General features: G+C 35.7%; 4 protein-coding genes and 1 pseudogene across 4 annotated transcripts in view; 1 reads left to right on the forward strand and 4 right to left on the reverse strand.

The window, feature by feature from the left end:
* Positions 1 to 298: 298 nt before the first annotated feature.
* Positions 299 to 5,145, reverse strand: LOC113116335 (uncharacterized; annotated as a pseudogene).
* Positions 5,146 to 9,830: 4,685 nt separating this feature from the next.
* The window catches only part of LOC113116336 (glutamate-rich WD repeat-containing protein 1-like), a 30,170-nt gene continuing 12,069 nt past the window's right edge, over positions 9,831 to 27,931 (reverse strand). The window contains exon 8 of the mRNA XM_026284432.1: positions 9,831 to 9,878. The gene's annotated coding sequence lies outside the window, so the exon portion shown is untranslated. The remainder of the gene's footprint in view (positions 9,879 to 27,931) is intronic.
* On the forward strand, positions 13,445 to 18,481 carry LOC113116339 (visinin-like). The gene is made up of 3 exons (XM_026284437.1): positions 13,445 to 14,147; positions 16,920 to 17,031; positions 17,294 to 18,481. Exons 1-3 carry the CDS (start codon positions 13,767 to 13,769, stop codon positions 17,377 to 17,379), a joined length of 579 nt encoding a protein of 192 aa, XP_026140222.1. The 5' UTR covers positions 13,445 to 13,766; the 3' UTR covers positions 17,380 to 18,481.
* LOC113116341 (germ cell-specific gene 1-like protein) lies at positions 19,230 to 22,817 on the reverse strand. Its single transcript, XM_026284440.1, has 6 exons — positions 22,285 to 22,817; positions 21,431 to 21,619; positions 20,434 to 20,481; positions 20,114 to 20,266; positions 19,903 to 20,014; positions 19,230 to 19,753 (listed from the first exon to the last, which is right to left on the reverse strand). Exons 1-6 carry the CDS (start codon positions 22,478 to 22,480, stop codon positions 19,381 to 19,383), a joined length of 1,071 nt encoding a protein of 356 aa, XP_026140225.1. The 5' UTR covers positions 22,481 to 22,817; the 3' UTR covers positions 19,230 to 19,380.
* Positions 25,288 to 27,790, reverse strand: atg12 (ATG12 autophagy related 12 homolog (S. cerevisiae)). Its single transcript, XM_026284438.1, has 4 exons — positions 27,659 to 27,790; positions 26,715 to 26,851; positions 25,857 to 25,919; positions 25,288 to 25,508 (listed from the first exon to the last, which is right to left on the reverse strand). Exons 1-4 carry the CDS (start codon positions 27,759 to 27,761, stop codon positions 25,449 to 25,451), a joined length of 363 nt encoding a protein of 120 aa, XP_026140223.1. The 5' UTR covers positions 27,762 to 27,790; the 3' UTR covers positions 25,288 to 25,448.

Here is a 27,931-nt window from a genome sequence, read left to right on the forward strand (position 1 = left end):
ACTTGTAATGTAATGCACTTGTAATGCACATTACAATTGTAATGCACTATTGTAATACAGTATAGTAGAATAGTAGAGTAGTAGCAGCATTGTTTTTATTGTCTTTCCATGGACAAATTGCATTAACATTATCTTCATTCAAGGACAAATCATGCACAGCCAACTGGGGAAAAAATCGACATATTTTCTTCTAACTAACAAGTACAAAAACAGATTTATTAAAAGCAATTATTTCCTGTCACTTTCACTTCCCATAAAGATCATGCATATTCATGCAGAGTGTATTATTTAAGAATAATTTTCTGGCTGAACATATAATATTATTATGATTGTATTATATGATATGAAAATGTAAACACAGAAACAAAGTACAGTTTAGCTGTATATCTCTGTACACACATAAACTTGACAGGGTGTTAAAAATCTCAATGTCAGTTGTCTTCTGTTAATGCAGATACTCCTACAAACACTTATCCATATAAGCAAATGATTCTTCTTCAGATTATGTTTGTTTCATGTTTTCATGTTTGTGTTTTTATGTTTATGTTTGCTTAGTTTGTTGATTAAAATGATAATACATTCTATACAGTTATAAAGACTACTTTTGGATATTAACAATACTATAATCTAAACTGAGCTGACTATAACATGCTACTGGAGAGCAAAGCTTTACTCTTAACTATGGAAGTATTATTTTGTACCTAGCAGGCTTGTAAAATAATTTGTTGATTCTCTCAGTAGTATGATTCTTCTTCCTCATTGAATCCAGCTTGGATAGCTTCTTCAATTCTATTCATTTTTTCAGGAGGAGCAGCAGGTAGAATGGCAAGCAACTCTCGATCGATCTTTTCTAGTCTTGCGATGCTCTTCTTGTCATACTCGTCTTTATTCTTCAGGACAAGCATTAAGATGCCTTTCTGTGCCTCATCACAGCCGTTCCGTAGCTTTTGTTGCTCACAGACAAATTCTGGCTTACTTGTATCCATGCCCATTAGTTTGCCCAGTGAACTGACGCGGTCCATCAGGTACTTGTTGGAAACATCTGTGTATGTTGCAGAGATCATATGGACCAGACTAGCAATGTTACTGGCTTGGAAGGCTTGAGTGTACAGCAGATCTTTTGAGAAGAGCTTTGCATTGTAGGTCAGGGCTTGTGTTTTCTCTGATGTTGAGACAAAGTTTGTGAGAGTTTTGCTCAGGCTGGTTTTCACAATGTTGGAAACCATCTGAAAGAAGTGAACCATCTTCTCCCATTGTTCCTTCACTTTCCCCATGGCATCCATTCCTTTGACCAGCATTTGTATGGTAGTATTGAAGTCGATCTCTTTCACTTCACAATTTCTCATAGTGACTAGGATTTCAGTTAGTTCCTTCTGATTCTTCTCAAAGTTATCCACATACTTTTCATACGTCTCTTTTGTCTTGTTCAGCTGAGCTCGGTTCTGCTCTATGGAGAATCTTGCATTTTCTGTGGCCTTCTGAGAAGCACTCATGTTCTCAGACTTGTTTCCTTCTCTATGCATCATTGGAGGTGTTGGAGCAATGGCTGGAGAATTTGTGATGTCTTTGCTTTTGCAGTCAAAAATTTGAGTTGACTCAATCAGCTCCAAGACATCTTGTATTATTTTAGCGCTTTTGTCTTTGTCACATTTGCTATCTGGTGCATATTTTTCCAGCTGGTTGCATATTTCCATGCCCTTTTTGCACAACTTCTGAGCTTGTTTCTTAGCTGGGCAGTCAGGTATTTTCTTCAAATCATCAGTGAGTCTTTTGAACTGTCTATTTATAAAATCACTTTCTATACATTTGTTCTTCTGATCGTATAATTTTTTCCAGTCAATGTCATCATCCTCACTTTCCACATTCATCAGCTGCTGGATATTCTGGACACATTTTAAAATTTCAGCAGACTTACTATATGCATTTATTTCAGCAACCACATCTCTTTCACTTTCCTGATCTCTAATGTGGCTCCAAGTATCAACTATCTTTACTGTTGCAGAACACGCGTTTCCCACTGGGTGAATAATAGCATATGCCAGTCCATTAATCAGGCCTGTAACGCTCTGTGTTATCCCACCAACCAAATCCATGCCAATCATGTTCCATCCACCAGGGAGAGAATCCAGAGCTTTCTTGTAGCTCTCATAAGCCTCTTCCAGTTGCTTTTCCATTGCCCTTACTGCCTTCTCAGTCCTTTTCTTGGTTTCTTGAGCTGACTGCTCCCTCAGTTTGCTTTCTTCCAGCTTCTTCTTGATTGTTTCCATCTCTTCCCCATAGAAGTGCTTTCCATTCACACATGCTTCCAGCAGCTCTTGAATGATATTGATGACATCAGTGAAACGCTTTTCAGTTGCATCAGACAACTTCAGACATTCATCTGCAATGATTCTGATATTCTCCAGCTGATCAGGAAGATGCACTTGACAACTTCATCATTGCCTTGGAACAGAATCTTCACAGCAGTTTTCATGTAATCTGGAACTTGGGCAGTATGGAGGCGAATCTGATCCATGCTCGTATGAGCTTCATTAAATGCCCACCAGCCAGAGTTACACACCTGCATGAGGCAAGCACGAAAGGAATCAGGGTATTTGATGAATTTATAGCCATCTTTTGGGGGATTTTTATTGATAGAGAAATCTGTTGCGGATGAGATGAATACCAACTCTCCCAGGATGGCTATGGATAGAGGTGCTGGAGTCAGATACTCTTCCCTAAGGCTGCATCATAATTTTGGTTTGGTTCCTCATGTCCTCAGCAGTGGTAAGGCTCTGAGTAGATTTTGAGATTGCAGACGCCATGATTTTCCTGTTCCTGCTCAAAATCAAGACAAAATTAAGAAAAAATTATAGAAATATAACTTTTTCTATTTTGTAAAACTTTTTTTTTTTTTTATTTGTGTAAGAGCAACAATAGATACTGTACATTGCCTTGAGGAAAACATAATACTAGCCTACTTAATGTAACAGATTTTGATGTTTATGATTCAAAAGCATAAATGAGTAGAAAGAGTTTTAAAGATGGATGCAAATCAATGTGCTTTATGGAGAAGTCTTTATATTCATTGTTTATAAATTTAAAAAGGCTTTTATTTAATTTATTTGAGAGTGAGTCGAGCTGAATGACAAGAAGAGTGAGGTGATACAGACAAGACGATGGCGGAGGATATAGTTTTCAAAATTAAATGCAAAAGTGCGTGTTTGTTCATATTGCTAATATAACAATGTTTTCAGGATTTCTCAAAGGGCAGGCTTCAAGTATAACTTGTTTGAAGTAATGGTGCTTCATATAACATTATCCAGAAAAACAAATGTTAATGATAAATCCCCTGTGATGTTTTTACTGGCTACTGTATATACAGTGCAGTAGGCCACCAGGGCACCATACAGACTTTATTAAAGAGTTTGTTGATTTTACATCTGAGTTAGTGCTGGCTGCAGATAAAGTTTTAATAGTTGGTGATTTTAATATCCATGTCAATAATGAAAAAGATGCATTGGGGTCAGCATTTATAGACACTCTGAACTCTATTGGGGTTAGACAACACATCTCAGGACCTACTTATTGTTGAAATCATTTGTAAGTAATCTTCCTGATGTATCCGAATTCCTTAGCATATCCAAAACCTCAGAACAACTTGATGATGTAACAGAAACATTGTAATACAATCGCTCCTTTACGCTTAAGGAAGGTTAAGGAAAACAGTCAGACAGCATGAGCACACTCGCACCCCAAAGAGAGCACCCCGGAAAATGGAGCACAGCTGGAGGAAAACAAGACTAGAGGTATTTCGTATTGCTTGGTGGGAAAGTAACCTATCCTACAGAAATGCATTAAAAACTGCTAGAGCTGATTACTTTTCATCTCTTTTAGAAGAAAACAAACATAACCCCAGGTATTTATTCAATACAGTGGCTAAATTAACGAAAAATAAAGTCTCAACAAGTGTTGACATTTCCCAACATCACAGCAGTAATGACTTGAACTACTTTACTTCTAAAATCGATACTATTAGAGATAAAATTGTAACCATTCAGCCGTCAGCTATAGTATCGCATCAGACAGTGCAATATAGATCCCCTGAGGAACAGTTCCACTCATTCTCTACTATAGGAGAGGAAGAATTGTATAAACTTGTTAAATCATCTAAACCCCCCTTCCTCAAATCTTGCCCTGGAGGTCCAATGCGCTGCAGATTTTAGCTCCAACCCTGATCAAAGTCACCTGCTTGTGATTTTCTAATGAACACAGAGTCATTGATTGGCATTGATTAGCATGCTCAGGTGTTCTTGATTAGGGTTAGAGCTAAACTCTGCAGGAAAGTGGATCTCGAGGTCCAGATTTGAGGATCCCACCAACAACATGTATGTTAGACCTTATTCCATCTAAGCTTCTAAAAGAGGTGCTTCCAGAAGTCATAGATCCTCTTCTGACTATTATTAAATGCTCATTGTCATTAGGATATTTCCCAAAAACCTTCAAACTGGCTTTAATTAAGCCTCTCATCAAAAAAACACAACTTGGATTCGGTACCGTAGTGTTGTTGTTTAATGGATTTATATTATTGGATACATTAAAAGTTAAATTAATATACTACACATAAAATGGTAAATCCAAAAATTGAACTTTGTGCAATAACAGGGATGTTTTTCTGAACATTTTATTATTAGTTTTATATTATAATGTCATGTAGTTAAATTGTTTAATTATTTAAATTGTTAATTTTTTACATTTTTTCCCCTAGAAATTAAGCCTTGTGCAACGTAAAAGGCATATATTTATGACCATCTGAGTTAGTTTGGACTCAAAACATAACACCCACAAAGAGTTTAATTGGCAAAAAAAAAACAAAAAAAAAGTGCATTACCAGTCCAGCCCTGATTGCATTACATCAAATACACAAAATAATGTTCTTTTTAGCAACGTCATACGACCTGTTTAAGAATGAGGGTTTAAAATTTCCAAAAAGTAGTTTTGAATCGAATTCTTATTATTCTTAAATCACTTCTGTTTAAAGCTGCACTTTACCTTAACTGCTTTCATTAAAAAAATAACATAATAGCAGTTGCCTTACCTTGTAGAAACGCCAGATGCTTTAGTTCAGCTCCGTTGTTGGTCTGATGGAATGGATGAAGCTGCAGATGCTTTTTTTTATAGGCGCACAAGGGAAAAAAAACCTTAGTTTTCCCACAATCTTTGCAGCCGCGCGGTTTTATTTTCACTTTTCATAACGAGACTGGTGTTATAATTATGAATAGCGGTAATAGCAAAACACGTGGTTTACAGTAAAACGCCAAGGTGATCCATTTGCCCGTTAAAACTATAGGGGATTTCTACATGCTGGTTATCTATAAAAGCAGCTAAGACTCAATCGCACATCAGTATGCACTCACTCCATCCTCTTCTAGGGCGAAGCATAGTCTATGTTTGACAATAATGAAACCGCGAGATAAAAACCTGTCACTTTTAGGTACGTTTGCTATAGTGAAAATGTCATTGTCATGTCATAGCGTAGGCTATATTAAATGTTTGTTATGTTTTTGGTTAATTAGCACCCTAATAATTTGACCAGTTTTACGTAAATAATGATTTGTTTACTAAAGTACTAAAGAGCTGTTATTATAAACCCGAAAAACTTTTAGACAAGAGGAGGATTAGCATTTTTAGGTAATCTCTTACTTATAAGTTACTGGACATTTACAGGAGGTATTAAAAAAGGTATAATTGAAAGCCAGAAAGAATATGCAATATACATGGTTGGATATTTTGGGTTGGCAGTATGCCAAGACACAGCAGCATTATCTCTAAGTTTCAGAAAACAGGAATGCAAAAACATGGATTTCGGTTAAAGCACTAGTTAATATTGTGAATCAGTAGCGTAGCCAGAAAAGAGACTCTGGGTGTGCATATGAAAATCTGGGTGTGCCACATTTATTGTCAGATTACTGTGCGAAATTATGGGATAGTATTTTTGTCACACTGTTTCCGTCCAACCATACTCCTAGTGGTAATTTGCAGGTTGTGTCAAAATGTAGTTAATTGTTAAATGTAATTTTCTTCCAAATACGATAATTTTGAACTTCTGGTACGATACTTGGACATTTCCAATCTGGAAACACTGTCTGTTGATGTTGGGCCTGGGGAGGGAAAAACAACCTCATCAGGTGTAAGGTTAGGCCTTGTATCCGGCTGTCCATCAAGCCAAGGTTTCTTTGCTAAAAAAAAATTAAGAAAGGAGCTCTGCGACATATTGCTAGCTAGCAATGTGCAATCAAAAATTATCTGTTTATATAGACTACTGGGGTCGCAGTCAGCTGCTGTTTGCTGATTGGTTGGCAGTCCAAATGTCGGCAGATATATTTTAACAAAAATAATTTAAAATGTAAATTACATTTTAACATTTTTAGTATTATTGCACCATAAATTGGATTCTTATTTCTGTGCCCCTGAGAGTATGATTTAGAATGTTCAGTGACGTCACAGAACTGCCAGATTCAAACAGCTTTCGCGCGTTGGCTGGCACTGAGCCAGAGACCGACGCACTCAGCGCTTGTCATATATCACAATTAATATGCAGTGTTTTCAACCACATAATGTTTATTTTAGGTTTCATACATTTAAATATACATAATCACTAGTAACAATACATTGGTCGTTTGTAAAATACACACTGATGTCTATGGAAGCAGCAAAAACTATCTAATCAAATGTAATTCGCTGACGTGTTTTATTCATATATCAGACACACATAGCAGAACAATAAAGTTTACTCTATTCTTCGTCCAGTTCAACAGCCACTTACTTTCATTTGTTTCGGGAGAAACTGGGGAATTCAAGTGCTGTACGGTTAAATCCGGCTGACAGGACTCTGAACTGCAGTGCTCATCTCGTTATAGATCAAAATAATTCATTAAGTTTTTAAACGAAGAATCGGAATATCAGATAGTTGACATGGTAAGCAAGTTTGTGTATATATTTTAATAAAAAATTAAATAAAACGAATACCGATACATCTGTTAGTGGCTGCGGTGTGTCACGTGACAATCATGACGCGTCGCCATGGAAACAAGGGGTCAGTTAAAATATTTGTAATTTACGCGTGAAAGGGTTGAGTTAAATATATATATGTTTCTATATATATTTCTAAGTAAACAACAATAGCCCAAGTTTAGTAAACATTTTTTATTGAGACTATAAAAAATAATTCTGCATCTATTTTTAGGTCTGCCAGCTGCCACTGTGGGTGGCACAGGCACACCCTGGCACACCCGTGGCTACGCCACTGTTGTGAATGCCTGGACATCAAAAATAAAAGGTTACACCTTGGAGATTCATCTGCACATTAAATATAGATCTACTACATCAAAATGTCAGTGTCCTAAGGAAGATCACTTTAGAGGGGAAGGGGTCTGTCTTTTCACTCCAATAATAGAAGCTGTTCCAGTCTGACATTACTGTGTAGGTGGTGGCATGTATAACTTGATGATTTGACTTCTTTTGGAAAAATTTTCAATGTAGGATAAGACATTTCTAAATTTCCTGGCTATTTTTTGTATCATGAATCATACTGTACTGAATATGTTCGGCTGAGAGTCTCTGTGAGAGGGTATACATCCAAATTTTGTATATTAATAGCAAGTAAACAGGACAAGCATGCAATTTAAAGCATCCTTGCTAAATGAAAGTATTAATTTCTATAATCTCTTTAAAAACATAATACATTTTACTGTTCACAAACTGAAATGTGTGTGTGTGTGTGTGTGTGTGTGTTTGTAATACACACACATGACATTTCTGTCCCCCTCACTTCTGAAATTATGGCTACGCCCCTAAAGACAAGACACTATGAACAGCCATGAAACCAGAACCAAGCACATATGCACAACTCTACCACTATGGAAGGACAAGACTGGACCAGGAACAAGAGTAACGCAGAGTATTAAATACACAAATAATAACACGGCTAACAAAAAACAGTTGAGAACAATCAGGCAGGGGGGAAAAGGAAACAGAAACACAATGCTCAAGATGGATCTAACAAAGAATCACAAAACAAAGGCACAATTTGTGATAGAATATTACCCTTATGTTTTGATAAAAGTCACTCTTGTGTAATATTAATTAATTTAATTAATCCTTCACCAATTGCCTTACCTTGACCAGTTACACAAATTTTTGTTTTGCTTCGTTTCTTTGAATTTGTTTTTGAGTTGTGAATTTAAACGAAATAAAACCATACTATTTACAATAATGTGATTTCTTGCTTTCCTTAAGGTCTAGTTATTGTTTATAAAGGAGTAAGTACTTGTATGGTGAATGAGAACAGCATGAAAGTGTCTAATTACCGATCCAGGATCATAAGCATACAGACTGAAATTAAAGAGACTGATAAGATTCTGAATAAAATTCAGAGGGATATTGAAGAGGTGAAGCAGCATCTAGAGGACACCGCTGCATTTCAAGAAGTGGTCAGAAGAGCTGTAAATCTACTGAGTGTTTTTAGTGGAAGAGTCCCTGTACTGTAGAGACAAACTCAATGTGTCATCTCCTGGCAGCCTGTTACAAATGCTATGGAAGATGTGGTGAAGGCAGCAGGAAATATTGCAGAGAATCGGCTCCTCTACAGTCAAGGTGTATCTGGCCTCATAAATACTTTGAGGGAGATTATTGAAGGAGAGCTTGCTTTATGCAACTCACTCAGTAATTCTGAATATGATTGCTATTACTGAACTAACTGAAGAAACAAATGTTTAGTTGTTCACAGTTTTAATGTGTATTTTATTTTTAACAAATACATTTCTACAATTAATAAAAAGTAAATATGGGGAAATGCGGTATTATTTGTTGTTTGGTCATTTGTAGTTTGTCCATTAAGTGCTGCACTTTACATGAGTAGGTGACCGACTGTTCTTAAATGTGCTTTTGTAATGTTGATGTAACTGTATAGTTAGGCTTTGTCTGCAGCAACCATAATTAAGCTGATAATCTTTTAGTTTTTAAAAGCATGTAATTTCTGACTTTAACCGAAATATGCACAAGTGGCTGATTTGAACATGAACATGACAATGAGGGCTAGAAAAAGTCAGAATAAAAAAGCAGCGTGCAAGATTTTGCATGAGCACAAAATAAAAGAATGACAGATTTAACATATTTAATCATTAAGTAATTATTATATTCAGAATATAATTATTAGTATTAGTAAAACAATAATTTAGTGATTTTTTTTCTAGTAAATGTTATTTTCATGACAGGCAGAATAACGTTTTACCAAGTCACTTACGAAGAGTAATAAATGTGACCAGCAGATGGAGACAGATATTACCGTTTTTACACAGAACCATTAATAATAATAAAAATAATTTTAAATAGCACACTGTACTATACATGTAAAATGTATTTGTACATTGGGTTTGGATCATCATTTAGGAAACCCACCTTGGGTGACTCTGCGCGAACGGTGCGCAGAGGTATGCAGATACAGTTGACAGGCATGTAGGAAAGCTATTTAAAACGCTCAGACCCAGTGTTTATATTGGATGTACATTTCTTGGTCCTATGAATTCCACATAGTACATAAATACAGATAAAGACATTTAAACCACTTAACTTAATGATTGCTATTGGGATGTGAAGAGACTTTCAACCAGTAGTCTATATAAAATTTTTCTGAAGACAATCACCTATTGCACCTTTAATAATGTCCTTAGTTTTACCATCAGTTCAAGCCCAAAAGGGGAACAGAGTCATGTAACAGACAGTGATGAAGCTCGTATGTGTTTGCAGCACACAAGCCACAGTTAAAACAGCTGATTCCACTGTGTGACCGTCTCTCTCTCTCTCTCTCTCTCTCTCTCACACACACACACACACACACAATGTGCAAAACTAGCATTTGAACAATCAATAGCAAATACTTAAATTTATAACGAAACATACTTTCACAGTAGCTGATTCGGAAGCACCAGATTTTCGTAGCAAAGTCAGAATTACCTCCTCTCCTAGGTTCACGAAACGGTCATCCATAAAATGCATTGCTGTTCTGTTTTAACTTGTAAGTAATCTTAAACAATCCTAAATGCATCTACTTTCAGAAGGCCAAATAAAGTGCTTTTGTTTTCGCCTAGATATACACAGCTCCCTGACATGGCTGCTTCAACACTGTGGCTGTGGTCTTAACTCTTTTTTACACAGAATATCTCTTTGGATTTGAGACTTAAGTCTTTGCAAATTTACAGATCTTCTTTATGCACAAAGAGCTTGTCACACTCCAAAGAGAAACTGAAATTGCATCATATGACCCCTTTCCTTTAAAAGAAGGACTTGAAAGGCAGAAAGTTTGGTTTTTCTTTTGAAAGAAATGTCATCTTTAGTCTCCCCTGCCCTTTTGACATTTCAGTCGCTATCCTGTCTACATGTCTTCTTTCTCCAAGCGAGAAATTGTTAATTTTGTTGAATCATTACTAAAGTTTAATTTCTTTATCAGTGAAATCTGTTCTTGCTCAGGAATTCCCAAAAATCTACTCATTGAAAGCACAAGTTGATCTGTTCAACCCTGAATGGCATAAGATATCCAACATGCATTTGAAAACATCATGGCGTCAGTAAACACTTGCATAAGAGGGTGTTTCCTTTCAAATCTTGTGACATGATTGTTGTGTCAAATGTCACAAATCAACATGTTTGATGTTATCCATCTTTATAAAAAGGAATAAAGTAGTCTTGACAAATTGTGTATCAAGTTGTCACTTGCAATCTTTCCAGATTTACTCCACTGACATAAAACCACCACCACCACCACAACAACTATGCTAAATCTCTACGCTAGTCCCAGCAATCCTTGTACACCACATGTCACAATTTGCTCTCAATGTGGGCACATTGTAATTAGCTCTGACAGGTAATCCATTAGATCTGCTCTTGGAATTCCATGAATAGCACAGAGAAAATCCCTGTGCTAAAAGAGGGAAGGGTGAAGTATATCTGGTGTTTCCAAGGGAGTTAAATAAATCCAGGGCAGACCTGTATCTAGTGAATGTTTTGGAAAGTTTCAAATGTAGCTTAGGATCTAAATGCGTGACCTGATAAGAAGAAATTGATAGGGAAAGGGAAAAGTCCAGACAAAATGTGAAAGGTTGTCTATTTTTATTTTTCTACTAAATAGATGATGAGTTCTGTCAGCACTATAGTTTTAATAATGTAAATGTTAAAAACTAGTAGAGTCCCATATATTAAACTTGAATTTTGACTGTTGTGTGGTTAATTTTCTAACTTTAAATTCAAAGGATAGGCTAAATGTTTTGTCACTCTTGAATGTACTGACAGCACAGAGTAGGCCTAGTTAATAAATACAAATACACATTAAAAGATATTTTAAAAGGTGCTAGCAACTTTACTGAACAACATAATGTTATTTCTCATCAATTGAGAAATGGCAGATGGCAACAAATCATTGTGCGGTGCTGGTGGTGACGTTTTTTTTTTTAAACAAAAGTTTACACAATACCTTTAATTTGGCCATTCAGAAACAAAGCTTGCATCTATCCAACTATCATTGTGTGTATGTATAATAAATATGTATAACTGCATAAGTGTACTGAAAAAAGTACAAAAAATAACTTTGCAGCTCCATGTGAACTAGCATTATAACAGACTATCTGCTTAATATCTGCTAACACTTTATTTTGACGTCCCCCATCAGACATCAACTGCACTGACTATAATTAACTACCGACTTTTCTTTTTTTTTAAGTACATATTAACTTATATTACTAATCCTAACCCAACTCTACTCTTATGAGAATTAGTTGACATGTAGCTTCAAATTAATGAGAGTTATGATGTTGCAAACAGTGATTAAAGTAGACTTGTTGCTTACAGTTTATCAAAATAAAGTGTAAGCAACAAAGATTAAACAGACTTTCTATCAACACCTCAAAGTGGAGGCACTGTAGTGTTATAGCATTACTGAATACCTAAATAAAAGCACCCAGCTGCTATATTCATAATATATGCACTGCAAAGCTATGTGAAATAATAAGACTTACTCACTAAATCCAAAAGAACAAATGTCATAGCCTGCAGCCACTGTTTTTTACATTTGAGATTTGATGTTTTTTTTTTCAATGCTCTTGGTCTCTATCTGTGCCGGTCCACTGACAATCCCACAATCTGGTAGGAAAAAGAGTTGAAAATGCACGCTCTGCTCTACACTTGAATGCCAGTGGAAATGCACTGTAACAGTGGAAAAAGCAATGTGGCAGGTAATGTTAATTGGTACATGGTTTTCATGGAGATAGAGAAGGAGTCCTGACATAAGTACAATGTATATGGAATAACTATAATACAATGATATTTACAAATGAACCTAAGCACAGTTGCTACTCGTAACTGCCATTAGTCACCTAATGAATTTATTAGAGTACCCACAACAGTTTATGTGTAAGCAACAAACTGAGACTTAAAACCTGGGCATTATGCCAACCCATTATGGGCAACGTCCAAAATCAGTGAAGTGGATAAAGTCATGTTGCTTAAGTTTAATGCTGTACTGAAAAATATATAATACAATATATTAGAAAACATGCACCAGAGAGAGGGCAATAGACCTAATAAATGACAGGTGGCATGAAAAGTTGAGAGGTAACAAGAATAAGATTAAAAGAGGGAAGCTTCCTGGAAAAGAGGGTACGGCAGATGTCAGGTCCAGGCTTACCATCCCCTGACTAACACGTGCAATTAAAATCAAATCAAACAAAAAACAGTGGTGTCTTGAATGAACCTCAATGAACTTGATACAGACATCATCAAAAGCTGCTGTCACTTAATTCACACTACTCAGTGAAAGTGATGACAGTTAGTGAGATGAATTCAACAGAAGATAAAATAAATAAAGCCATTCATACAACATAACTGATGTTCCTATTTATACACCTTAGTATGAAACATGTCAAGATGAGGAAAAATAGGTCTCTACTTTACTACTATGTAACTTCATGCAATATATAAATTCATAAACACACTTTTTGCTGGAAAAAACAATGGTTTGCAGTGCAAAACCATACTGAATTGTGCAATGCTTTCTTGATCATCTCAAGTCCATTTTGCATTTCAACAAAACCAAAAATATTAAATAAACGTTACTTAGCTAGATACAGCAATGTTGTAATTATAACATATTTAAGCTAGCAAAACTCAAAATAATTCTTGATAGGTTACCCAAACTAAATGTTTCACTTCATTAAACATAACATATGATAAACAAGCTTAAGATATAGTGACAAGTGAGCATTTGCCTAGTAATCATTATTACTGTAATCATTTATGGAAGGGGACAGTCCCAAGCTGTTGTTTTGGGGCTCAGAGGCTCAGCCATGTCAAATCCCTCTTTAACGACTTAAACCTGCATTCAGAGGTAACATCCTAAATTCACCTGCCCCACCCACCCTCACTCACTAACCCACCAATCAACAACTAACGTCATCGATCAGCACTCATTCTTCCCTTTACATTTGAGAGCTTCATTACAACAGACGCTGTTCTTCCTCTGTTAACACTTGGGTGTGACATCTGTCAATCCATCCAATCCATCATTTCTCACAAGGAGCACCAAGGTTTAATGGGACATTAATTACAGCACCCAAGAAAAGAGAGATTCCCTGGGAACATCTCAGCAAGAGCAGCTATATAATATAGTGTATCTCTGGTCAGAAAGGACAAACAACGCTTCCTGAACCCCTGCCTGTGCTCTCCATCAGCAGCCAAAAATGGGGAATGCCAAAAGCAGCGCCATGTCCAAGGAGATCCTGGAGGATCTCAAACTCAGCACCAAATTCTCAGAGAACGAACTGTCACAGTGGTACGAGAACTTCCAGAAGCAGTGTCCGTCTGGCCGTATCGCACCAGATGAGTTTAAAAAGATCTACGAGCGCTTTTTCCCAGACAGTGATGCCGCAGCATACGCCCAGCACGTCTTCCGCTCATTTGACACGAATGATGATGGGACGCTGGATTTCAAGGAATACATTATTGCTCTACACATGACATCAACGGGAAAGACGGAGCGAAAGCTGGAGTGGGCCTTTTCACTTTTTGATGTCGACAAGAACGGCTACATCACCAAGTCAGAAGTGGCTGAAATCTGTCAGGTAGGTAAATGTTTAGTGAACATCTTCATAATTCTTCATCTGTGTCACTGTTGTGTGGCTGCCTCTCGAAACTTTACCATAAATGAGTGAGTTTGCTATTTATGTAGCGAGACTGGGGCTAGTTGACAGTTTTGCAGGAAAAAAAAAGACTAAAAAAGGGCCACATGCCCCTATATGAAGGATATGCAGTTACACTATAACCTGTCATTGATTGAACAGCCAATAACAATGAAATGTAAGTAAAACAAATGACAAATAACAAAAATAAATAAATAAACATTATTTTAAAACACGTGATAAAATTCTCAAACTAAAATGTGACAGCTTGCCCCGATCAGATGTTCAGTGTCCTGAAATCACAGTTCATCATCTCTGGTTAAAAACTGCCTTAATTAGTTGACTCTGTCCTAAATGCATCCAAGTGTTGTCGTGTTTTCTTGTTTAAAGCTGTTACAAATGAAATGTTTTTAAAACAAAACTATTAAAAAAAGGAAAAAAATCAAGTGTGCTACATATGATTAGTATATTTCTTTTTAAACTTAAAATACATTAGGTAAGTTTACTTTCAGTCTACTTTTTATGTACTTTGTTGTTTTATGTTCTTTGTTGTTGTACACTAGTTCACTTAAAGTTCACTACTGTGATTAAAAGCATATTACTTTACATTAGTGTATTAGTTTATTATGAGTCTACTGTTAAATGTAGGACTAGGTGTGTGAAAGAAAACAAAGGGTCTGGGAAATGTTAAAAGTATTCATAAAAGTATACTTTATAAACTAAAAAGTGGGCCAATTTACTCCCAAGTACATTTACATTTACATTTAGTCATTTAGCAGACACTTTTATCCAAAGTCACTTTCAAATGAGGACAATAGAAGCAATCAAAATCAACAAAGAGCAATAATATATTAGTTCAGTCAGCAACACTGAACAAACACAAGGCTTCAGTAAAAAGAAAGAAGCCAAATGTCTTATGAGCTTTGACTTAACAGGCCGTTGCCTCGGAGCATGGCTAATGCAGTCGGTCGAATCCCAGAATAATTCATCCGATAAATGGATTAGCTTGAACAATAAACGTAGACAGAGGCTTTTTCAAATGCAGACAGCCATTAGCACAGAGACAGGTGTGTGGGACGATTACGATGTAAGACGCTTTTTTTAGAAAGATGCTGGATAAGTCGGTAGCAGAAGTCACAGTAAACAGTGGGAACATGCGGCTTAAATTACACAGTATATATCCAGCAAGACAAACACAAGAAAAAAAGTTTCTTCTATGTTTGCATTTATTTTTTTATTAAACAGGAAAAAAATTCATACATTAGGAGCAAAACAGTATAGAATCAAGGAATACAGTTGTGTTTTCAGTGCATTGTTTACTATAAGCATTTATGGATGTATCAAATGTTATCCTAACACAGCTACACACCATGAAGTCAGATGAGCATTTGACCTCATACTCAGGCTTTGTGATCACTAGTTTGGTGATTTATAAGTATAAATGTCACTGTCATCGTGCCAGTGACTGAATGCAAAAGAGCATTAAAGACTGAGCTGTGCTGAGGCACTGCCTCTAATCTGTATTATTCTTATGTGTCTGAGATAAACATCTCCTCGGATCCAGGTCAGCAGTGGTCAGGAAAAACTAAAGTCTATGTAGATGACCCTTGGCATTAGTGGTCCTAATCTATGATGATGACCTCCAGACAAGCATCATCAGAAGAGCAGATGGTCATTCACTTGACACTTCAGTAAATTAATGGATGTGTCTGTCACAGGGATTTCCACTGTCAACTACATTTTGTCTGAAATTAATCATGTCTGGGTAAATACAGGAATTAGGTCTGTATTGAGATGTTTAATTTTGGTGTGTTTGGTGGGAAATGCTGTAAGAACTGGAAATGGTGGCTAGACTATATTATCAGTATAAAATAATCACACAGACACACACTGGTTTTCATGTTTTATGGGGGCATTCAATAGAAATAAGGGTTTTTTGGACCCACTTTATATTAAGTGGCCTTAACTACTATGTACTTACATTTTAATTAATAATTTAGTACAATGTACTTATTGTGTACATACATGTTTTTACATTATACTTATATTACATGTAATTACATCTGTATTTAATTTCTGTAATAACATTTATAATTACACTGTTGACCCATACTTTACACCATAACCCACCCTTAAACTTACCCATACCTCCAACCCTCTCCCTAACCTTACCCCTATCCCACCTCAATAGCAGCAAAAGTGTTTTACAATACAATATGAACACAATAAGTACATTGTACTTATTTTTTATGTAAGTACATAGTAGTTAAGGCCACCTAATATAAAGTGGGACCGGTTTTTTATATTACTCTAACCCTACCCCTCACATAAAACGTTCTGCTATTTTAGATTACTTTAATTTAAGATCACTGATTTATATGAATACTTATTATTATTATTACTCTTGGGGACCAAAACTTCAAAAATGACTGGTATTACTATTCTTGCAGGGACATTTGGTCCCCATAATACAGGAAAATAATTTAATTATTTAATTTAATATTATAAAACTATATTATAATATATGATATATTACATTTAAGTAGAATATTTTATTATATTACAACATCATTAATTTAATTTAATTTATCATTATGAAATGCTTTCAAGATAGAGAGCGAGGTTTTAGAAATGATTGAACATTTTTGTTAGAATTAGTCTGTTATTTCTTTCTTCCCTCCTCACCTCCTTTTCTTCCATCTTGTCGATCTTCAGGCGATCTTTAAACTGATCCCTAAAGAAGAGCAGGAAAATCTTCCAGCAGACGAGAACACTCCCGAGAAGAGAGCGGACAAACTGTGGTCGTTCTTCGATAAAAAAGATAATGGTAATGTTGTGTTTTTATGTTAATGTGTTTTGACAAAGTTTCCATATAACCCTTTACTGTTCATATATTTATTTTCTAATATCTGTCATCCATGGACACATGATAAAAGATTCAAGTGTGCTATTTGAATATTTGTTTCCATTTCCTACATTTATTACACAGTAAAATGGTGCCATAATAAAGTAATGTCAAAATGCTGCTGTTAAATGACTGAAGTTTGTCCAGTGATAGTGAGTGTTTTTTTTTTTCTTGTTCTTTTCAGAGCGATTGGCCGAGGGGGAGTTTATTCAAGGCATTCTTGACAATGAAGGCGCGATCCACCTTATTCAATACGAGCCCCACAAATAATAATAAAACCAGAACAATTACTGTATTTTTCCTGTCATATAATTTCCTTTGGTCAAGTGTGTCAGCAACCCCCCCCCCCCCCCCTTTTTCTTTTTTCCCCATGTTGTTTGTTTTTAACTTTTAATGTGGGCATGTCTGTCCTGCTTCTTGTATTAGTGCAGCATGAGTCATTCTGTAAATATTTCAAAGCCCATTAACCTCAATATGTTTTGAGTGAGTCCTGATAGACAGAATGATGCTAGACTGAAGTAATAGGAAACTGTCACATCTGGGAACAAATGTTGAAATGTGTGAAATCCTGTATGAAGACTGAAGAAGAGTTTCTGGCAGTTGAAATGATGATACTGAAAGCAAATATTATTTTTCTTTATGAATCAAAGTGAGAACAGGCTCATTCATGTTTTTCTTGTAAAATGAAGTCAAATACAGATATATCAATGAAGCCAATAAAGCCACTAGACTGTGTGGAAAAATAACAAAACATAAATTCGTCCAGCATGTTAATACATCAACCTTTGCCATTTACAGTATGCAAATCTGTTTGTTTGATGTCAACTGCAGTGGAATAAACCTGAAACTGTAAGAGCTACTATAAGATTCTCTCTGTTCTGTGTCTGTATGTGTGAATTTGTGTGTAAATGATTAGGTGAGTTGAAGAGTTCAAGTGATCTGCTGGAATGGGCAGCACAATAATCAGTCTGCTAGCAGAGGTTTAAAATGCCATGACAATATTCACTTGTAATCCTGGATTACCTTTGTGTGTTGTCATGTATGGCAAAGTTTGACCAGATATATACTTTGGCAAACAGGTAAATGTGAGTCTGTATATGAGAAGGTTTGCAATATTTTGTTGGAGAAAAAGCTCTTAATGACACTGTACTAACTGTCAATTCCCTCACTGTCTTAGTCCCAGTTAGGATTACTGACATAATCGCCCGTCCAACATTGCAAAAAAGACTTTAAAATCTCCAATTTCCTAGTGCGGCCTCCCTCTCTCCATTTCTCATTTTGGATTTCTTTAATATATCATCTTTTTCTCTGTTTTGCCATATTAAATATTTGTCATAATTAACTTCAATTTAAGACAACTGATGCAAATACAAGGGGCACTAGGAATAAGGAAGTATACAGTGGTTAAATGGTGTATGTTAAAAACGTGCAAAATACTTAGTTCTGCTCTCAGAAGTGTGAAAAAACATAACTCAAATAATCTCACCATTTGATGGCTGCAACAATTCAACACTTAGTAGATATTTCAAGCAACGCTTTAGAATTTTTACATCATTATTTTATTTATTTGTTATGTATTTATTTATTTTGTATTATTTGTCATGGCTTGGGTGTCAATTCTTCAACGAGGGAGTGCATAATCTGGCAGGGGTGCAGAATTCGGCACAACACTGGCTGTGCTGGATCCGACAGTAATGTCACAACACTCAAGTGTGTGTATTCATTATGTGGTCACTATTGTTTTGTCTGTTAAACAGATCGTGTGATATGAGTATTTATGCATTTTAAACCTAAATCACTGCAGTGTATATCTGTGAAGGACGTAGGCTGTCAGACAAACACAACTGTTAACCAATCATAGCAGCAGGTGTTTACTTCGGAGTCTACAATCCGCCAGAGCGATTCAAATAGAGTGTTCTGATGTGGAGGGTTAAAACAGGACAGAAAATAGCCTATCACTTCTAAATTATGTTTTTTAATGTGAAAATCTTGATTACATCATAAGGGGACCTCAGAGAACAGTACAAAATAATAAAAAGGCATTTCATCACCCTTTAAAAAAAAAAAAAAAAAAAAAAACTCCATCAACTGGGCATCAGTGGTATATATATAAAAGAATGTTTTAAATCTGTTTGATTACTACCATTCTTCAAGTTATTTTCTTCTGTGTTCCACAGACAAAAGAAGGCCATATAGGTTTGAAATGACATGATGGGGACTAAATAATAACACATTTGAGTGAACTAGCTCCTCAACTCACACCATCCACAATTAACAAGGAGAATCTATTCCGTTCATGGCCTCCTTCATCTCATCCATCTCTCTCTCACAGTCCTCACACGAATCTTGTCCGCATCCTCCAACCAGTACCAGGGTGGGCACATCCCTCTCTTGCACCAGTCCCATGCTCCCATTGGATGCCCACATAGAGTCTATCACCCCATTTGGGCACTGCAATAGGCCACTGACGGAATACAGCCCTCCACCTGGGACCACCTCATCGTAGGACGGAGCGTGGCTTGTAGATCGGGCCTCCTCTAATCGAAGCCTCTGGCGGTGACGTAGCTCAATGACTGTTTTTGTGTAAGAATTAAGGGTCATAACTGCACCCCCCATGCAGCAGCTGAAAGACACCCATGCAAGCCTTGGAGTTGAGAAGTGAGTTAGAGGACCATGCAAAAGAAAGAGGAAAATTTTAAAACATCTATTAAGTTGTTTACTTCAATCAAGTCACAATCAAGCCAAACTTCACTATACATAAACTGGGTGAAAATATTTTGCAGGTGCACTCACGCAAATGACCAGCCATAGTCCCATGTCTGAGGTCTCCAGTCTTTGGGACCCACGATCACAGTTAGCTGAAATACAGTGGTGTACATCATATGAGCCACCATCCCTAACAGTCCTGAAAGAAAAAAAGTAGGGGGAAATCAAAATAATATACATTAGCAATAATACAATACTAAAATTGACCACAAGAGGGAACCAAGGACCACTGTATTACCTGAGAGCACTGTACATATGGCTGCGAAAGCGTTGATTTTGAGTGCATGCATTTCTTTACGAGCACACAACACTTCCACCCACAAGAGCAGAAAGCCCATGCCCAACAAACTGATGTACATGAACTCAGCAATCATTGACAGCCACAGAACACCTGCAGCAGGGAAGAGAGAAGCACATGCACTTATATGAACACATACTGTACAAATAGGTTACAGAAAGCCTTGCAGGCACAGTTACACCTACATACATCATTGGTTATATCATTCTGCAGAGATCAGTTCATGCACACACACTCACACAAACACACTGCAATCTTACCATGAGTCTCTCCAGGAGTAAGATCCAAGAACCGGCGGCACCGTTCTCCTGTAATGTAGCAGAATGAACAAGAATACCAATGAAATACAAAGTCTGACACACTCATGTTTTTGATAAATCAATGGTATATAATTCATCTTAAATAGATGTGTAATTTTGATGATTTTTTTAATTACCTCTTTATTTTTACAATTACCTAAGATATTAATAATTCAAGATATGATTGTACAATGCTTTTTGACATGCAAAAAAAAAAAAAAATTTGTGCACAATTTACTAATTAGAACTAAATAGTTAATTGTGCACACGATTTAGACTACAGACTTTTTTTTACTGTGTGCCATGTGTGGTGCCCCATAGGACAGTCTGTGTTACAAGTAATGATTTTTATTTATTTATTTTTAATTACATATATTTTCTAAAATTGGAGCTGAAATGATTGTAAAAACTGTAATTTAATGAAAATGACAGGAACAGTTTTCTCAGATATGAAATATGTTATTTATCATCATGGTTCAAACTCTTCTGACTTTCTTTCTTCCATGAAATACAAAAGGAGAAATTTGACAGAACGTTTATGCAGCTCTTTTCCATGAATTAACAGTGAACAGTGAGTAGGGAGTGTCAGTTAAAATGACAAAAGCACCATAAATGTGATTCTTACTATTGTGCTCTATATACCAACTCCTCTGAAGACTGATACATTTGTGAAGGGAAAAGACTAATCAAAGTCTTCGGGGTTACTAAAGATACAGGCAGGTGAGTTTGATCAAGTTTAAAGTTAAACTTTGCAGGAAACTGGACTTGGACAACTTTCAGTTTCATTATATGAGAAAGAACAGCATGAAAATCCAGCCTGACATCACTTTTGTGGTCCATGGATAAAAAGAACATGATAGGTCAGAAACAACATGAGGTGAGTAGATACCTCAGGATGACACTTTTCATTTTTGGGTGAACTATAACTTTGTTGTCTTTTGATGAGCGGTTTTCCTACCATCAGCATGTTTTTCACAGGACTCCCAAAATCCTGTGTGGAAATATCTGAAGGTATACTTGTCTTCTCCTGTCTCCCAAATGTAGTGCACTGCATTGGCCAGTTGTCTTTGTCGAATCTTGGCTAGTTCCTCCCTTCGCCTTGGTGATAATGTTGGTAGTGGGTTCTGTGGATCTGGGGTGGGGCTTTCTGAGGAGAAAAGAGGGCAACCAATGACCCCTGACAGTAACCTGAATGAGTGGATGTTACAGTCAGTGTTTGCATCATAAGTAACATTAATAGTGGGGATTTTTCTTTTAATCTTTTCACAGGCTCCTTTATTACACCAGTAGATGGCAACCATCTTTATAAATGAACCAATATGGTCAAAACATGGATTGGACATGAAACAACACCATTGCTGTTTAGATATGTGCAGTTGTTAACTGTGCTTTCCTTTAGAAAGCATTATAAAATATAAGATACTCAACCAAAAAATTAAGATTTGCTCAAAACCCACTCAGCCTAAGGCCATCCAAGATGTAGATGAGTTTGTTTCTTCATTAGAACAGATTTGGAGAAATTTAATGGATTTCAGAATCCAGAATCCATTGGAAAAACCAATGGATTCTGTGCAGTGAATGGGTGCCGTCAGAATGAGAGTCCAAACAGCTGATGAATTGGTGAGCAAGTAATGCAATGCTTAATTTCTCCAAATCTGTTCTAATGAAGAACCAAACTCATCTACATCTTGGATGGCAACAAGGGTGAGTAAATTTACAGCTAATTGTAATTATTGGGTGAACTATCCCTTTAATGCCATACTTAAATTGTGATGTTGGTCTGAATATCAGCATGAATGTGATTTATCACACCTGTAGCGTAAGGTTCACTGTTGTTCTGGCCACAGTTCTTCATCTTGACAGGTGACAAGCAGAGAGGTTTGACCACCTTGTGCGTCCCTTCACACCAGTAAGATGTACAGAAAGCCAGCACAGATAACGCGAGGGCAAGGGAGGTTAGGAAAAGAGAGAGCAGGGAGCGAGAACGCCTGGACATGTGCTCCAACATGCTACCCAAAGTGAAGGCAGAGTTGGTTTATAAAGGGCAAACAAGGATCAGTCAACAAGAACAAGAATTCTTTTGGGATGAGAATGAATTTGAGAAGATTATATAAAGCAGAAATTAGTAGGAGAGCCCTGTGACAGACAGATGGTGGGATAAATGAAGATGTGGATTTATTAAAGGAGAGGGTCAGATCAGGGAAGAACCTTAGTAAAAGAGGAAAGAACAACATATGTCACAGGCTTATATGTTACACTCGGTTCTGGACAGATGTCTTTTATCCAAACACACAAAGAAAATCAAAATGTCTTTGGAGAGTTTTAAAAAGACATACTACAGGTACAGCCCAGCACTGGACTTTTTGTGTTAATGCATTCTGGCACGTGTATATCATTACATGAATTATTATTTAATTTTTATGTTTTTTAGATTTTTTTGTTTGATATATTTTTAATTGAAGTCACTTACTTATGCTGTAACAGAAATCATTACTTAATCACATTTAACTGCTTTATTAGATATTATCTGAGTAGCCTACTTTTTAGGCCCTATTTGTGATTTGTTATGTAGCTTTGCAAACTATAGGGAAATCAGAGGTTAATAAATTGCCCAAACTTCCTTTCAAATTTCAATTTTAAATTTCGATTAAAGGAGCCTAATGATTATTACCATTGCTTCTTCTAATATCAATCATATTCAGTTCCACTCACAAGTACACATGTCCTTGCTGAATATTCAAGATTTTAAGAATTAACAAAAAAAAAGAGGGATCATTATATCTTAATAATGTGTGCTGTTACCTGGATCATCAATGATTGTTTGTTATGTCAAGAGAAAGTTGTTAATGAATCCCTTGTTTGTCTGAAGCGGTTCAACTGCCTGCAGAACATCAGAAAAATCCTTCAGGCCCTGCACATTTTTTGCATATTATTCTAGCATCGTCTGCATATTATAACCATTTCCAACAATGACTGTACGATTTTGAGATCCATCTTTTTACAATGTATATATTTTTAACTGTTCTCATTGTAAAAAGATGAACTCAAAATCATGAACAAATCATTACAACTACTACAAAAGGTGAAAACAATCACAGATGCTCTAGAAAGAAATACAATGCATCAAGAGCTGGGGAGATGCAATTCTTTCTTGTTTTGTTTAAAGATCTTATTTTTAGCACTATATTCAGTATTTCAGTGCATATTTGGTATTGCCCTTTAAAAGCTTTGTATGTTTACCAGAAAACAAAATATGTTCAGACCAAATCATCCAATTCAAAAAAAGATTGATTACCACATTTATATATCCAAAAAGGTTTACATCTAAAAATCACACAGTCGCTGTTGGAATGAGTTCAGTTATGCAGAAAAACCATGGAATATAATTTATCTCAACCCAGGACAAACATTTCTTATGTTAAATTGCTTATTTGGGATAGTACTAAAATCAAATATATACATGCAATTTTTATGATCCCTTATTTTATGAAAATGATTAATATCTTGCATATTCTGCAAGGGGTAAATTTATGAGCAAAACTGTATAATCCAGCGATAAACCATGTTTACGTAATGCTCAATAAATGATGTGAAACTATTATTTATTTTCAGTGCAGCTCTGAATGGGATTAAAAATGAGAAAAGGGAAAAAGAGGGAATTCGAAAGGATTACGTTTGAAGTTACGCGATGAAATTATTAGTTAAGCTCTTGCATTAAGTCTAACTTTACTTGTAATCCTCTAATAATCGGTTTTAATCTGTTCAGGCCTTGTAGGTGTGCATGTTTCTTTTTTTACTCTTTTAAGGTAACCTATAGATTTATTTTTTACATAATATATGGAGTTTATAAACATTTGATTTTTAAAATACATTACTGTGGGTTACATTAACCAGATTCAATTTCAAGGGTTAGATCAACTGGAAATACCTTTTTAAGGCAACAACTGAACATTTCCACTTTTTACAGTTTATTACAGGAATGTAGAGCCTAAATTTAAAATCATCTGAATGTGTTTGTTAGTGTCGCAAATGTTTGATCAAATATTTATTTAAGAGTACAACCAAATGGTTTTCCTTTAAACTGCATCATGATCTCAAAGCAATACCTTTTATGCATTACATCACGCAGAATTCAGAATTAAATTGAGTGGTTTTCCAAGAAAATCAACAATTATTCTGCATTATAAAAGCAGATTTTTACCTGTGCACATTAATCTTCTTACATCATGTCCATCGTAATAATAACTCCCTATTTCGATCCATTAATTTGTATTTTATTCCACCTTCTGTGCAGCTGTTAAACACAGAAGGTCCTCGTCTCTTTGGTTCAGCATGCAGTTTCCCTCCTTATCCTTTTGCGATTATTTCTGCTTTTCCCCTTTTTTTGGTACAATCCTGCCCAATCAATCTTTGGTACAATCTCCTCCTTTTCCTGCCTTTCCTTGGAAATTGGTGTCACACTCTACCAAGAGCATCCATAATCCGTCTTCAGTCCATCTGTTAGTGCCGTCTCCATCTTTCAAGCCGGTCTTTTTTAACATTGCTCCACCGTGCCTTTTTAAACATCCCTCTGTCCCACCTATTCTTCACACCCCTGTACATCTCTACCACCCCTTACATTTGACCTGTTCTGTCCTGGGACATTACCCACCCCTCCTGTGAAAAGTAATCACTACTGAGAATCACATATTTCCCTTGTCCTTTTAAATCACTTCAACATGAGCTTAAACATGAAAAACATGCATCAGAATTTGTTGCTAAAAGTATTTGGCGTACTTATGATTTCCAACTTAAAAAGTCCCATGAGACATTGCATTGTTTTACTATGTTATTTACATTTTATTATTTACAAAAAATAACACATGGAAAATCAGTACGTTTTAAAAACAGTCATGATGTGCGAGTGACGTTTTTGATGCTGTATGTGTGCAGGTGTATAAATGAAAGGGAGAAATGGAGAAAAAGAAGTCGCACAATCATCCCCAGGCCTGTGACTTGCAGTAATGGAGAACTAGTTTACCATCGCTCCCAAAACACTGTAAAACAGAGCAAAACAACAAGGTTTACCAAGTCTATCAGCAAAACACACTGTCTCTTCATAGAAATTAAGGAAACTAAAATTGCATTATTATGGCATACCTATTAAATTATAAGTTAAAACTTGTGCAGACGTATTGTTGGATTATTATTATTTTTGTGGAGCTTTGATTTTACTTAAATAGTCCGAAAATATGCAGGTCTTTAAACATTTTAAGAAGAATACTTGCTGTTCACCATTTGTCAGCAGTGGATGCACTATTGTGAAAATTGCAATCTGAAATAATTTCAGTCTACCTACTATTTTCTTTCTAAGCCAGATGTGCAACAAAAAAAAAAAATCATACCTCGAAAAGCACACCCACTTCTTGGTCTGGTGATGGAGCAAATGACTGATTGACATAAATGAACTGGTGGAGGAGCAGAAAGATAAGAAGAAAATAATAAGAAACAAATTTTCTGTTTGATTTCATGAGTGATTTGACATTGATTGGATTCATCCTCATATTTATGAAAACATGACATACATTATATATATTTATGAATATATTACATTTGTTATAATTATTGAAAAATTAAAATATTATATTTTATGTAACAATTATTTAAAATGTATGGGTCAAAAGACAAAAAGGTGATTTTTTCCCCCCCATACATTATTAGAATGTGTCCTGTTAAATTTGATCATATATTACTATTACATACATACCATTTTTACCATAATTTATAGGAATCTTCATTAGAATCTTGTTAGGCATATTCAGATCAAGAATCATTGGATGACATGAAAAAAACTCTCTTTTAATGAAAGGGCATCTCTTAAAATCTAATTGTAGTTTTAAATCTTTAGCTATCTTTGCCACTATCCTTCAAACCACTACATCTTACCACTCATTTGTCAGCAATTCAAATTATATAATGAAATGTAGAATGATCAACTTTTCTTTATATATTTTAATAAGAACAGGTCAGATTAAGTATGTTGTTTCATTTTTAAATCAATGTGTTTCAATGAATGACAAAAGTTATGTGACACAAATATAAACTTTACTTGCATTTAATATTTTTTCTATGTACATAAAATCGTTTTTTTTTTTATTATTATTTGATGCAGACACCAAAACGGATTTCAAATCTTTTAACCCTATACATTATATATATGTGTGTGTGTAATGAGGTGTTGGTGGTGGGGTTGAATCACATACCAGTTGTTCACTAGCCTCCAGTTTGAGAAAGCGTGAGATAAACTGAGCAAGTGACTGTACTGTCCTCCCTCTTTCCACGGACCATTTTTTGGTCTTCATGATAGGCGCATCACCTACTGCTTTCAACAGCACATCAACTGAAATAGAAAATGAGAATAACATCATATACAACATAACTATACAATGTGTGGGACATATTTATTAAAGGGATAGTTCATCCAAATGTAAAAATTATGTTGTTATTTACTCATCCTTGTTCCAAACCTGTATGAGTTTCTTTCTTCCATACTATACAAGTCACTGGCTACTGTTCGGACACCCACATTATCTAAAATATCTTCTTTTGTGTTCAGCAGAAGAAAAGAAACTCAAAAAGGTTTGAATCATTTATTTTTATTAATATCATAGTATCTCTATGTTTAAAAGTACACTACAAATGCACATTCAGAACAATTAAGTAAACTTTTCACAAGGTTCTGCTAAAAATGTACAGGAATATGACTCTGTACATCACAAGAAATTATAAAGGCCCTGAGTTCCACGAAGGGGTTCATACCAACGCAATTAAATGTGAAATATTATTACTCGGTGATGTCTTATTACCTATTGTTGAATATCTGATAAAATATCACTTAAAATAAAGGTCCAACTATAAGAATGGTTTAGGCCATAAAGTGAATTAACGTTTAGCATTAACTTTCTTTAAAACCATAAAAAACGACAACTCTTGCTATCCCTGTCAAGGTAAAAAAGCACGTGCCTGCTTGGCCAGACATTGGCTGCCTGTAAACAAACGGCAACTTCATTGGCTGGCAGAGAAGTCAATCTTCGCGAAATCACGGAAGTAGCTCGCTAATAAACTACGCCAAATAAACACAGCAGCAGCGTTTAGAAATTAATGTATAACCGTCTCTCTGGTCGTGAATATAACACCAAAAACATACTCTTTTTCTTCTCATCCGACGCTCCAGTTTGTTCAGTGGCAGCATGCTGAATCGAAGGATCATCTTTTTGAGTTTCTGTAGGAGACTCTGCGTTATCAGACATCCTCCAACACACAACAGACAGCAACACTAGACGGAAGAGACGTGCTGACGCTTTTCAAATTAAAAGTCGCTGTTGCGTTTTTTTTTAACAGGTAACCATAAAAAGACAAAAATAGATACATTTGTTTTATATTCATTTATAGTTTTGTTTACATTTTATGTATAGCCTAT

Source organism: Carassius auratus, chromosome 16, assembly GCF_003368295.1.
Source record: "Carassius auratus strain Wakin chromosome 16, ASM336829v1, whole genome shotgun sequence".
NCBI classification, from domain to species: domain Eukaryota; kingdom Metazoa; phylum Chordata; class Actinopteri; order Cypriniformes; family Cyprinidae; genus Carassius; species Carassius auratus.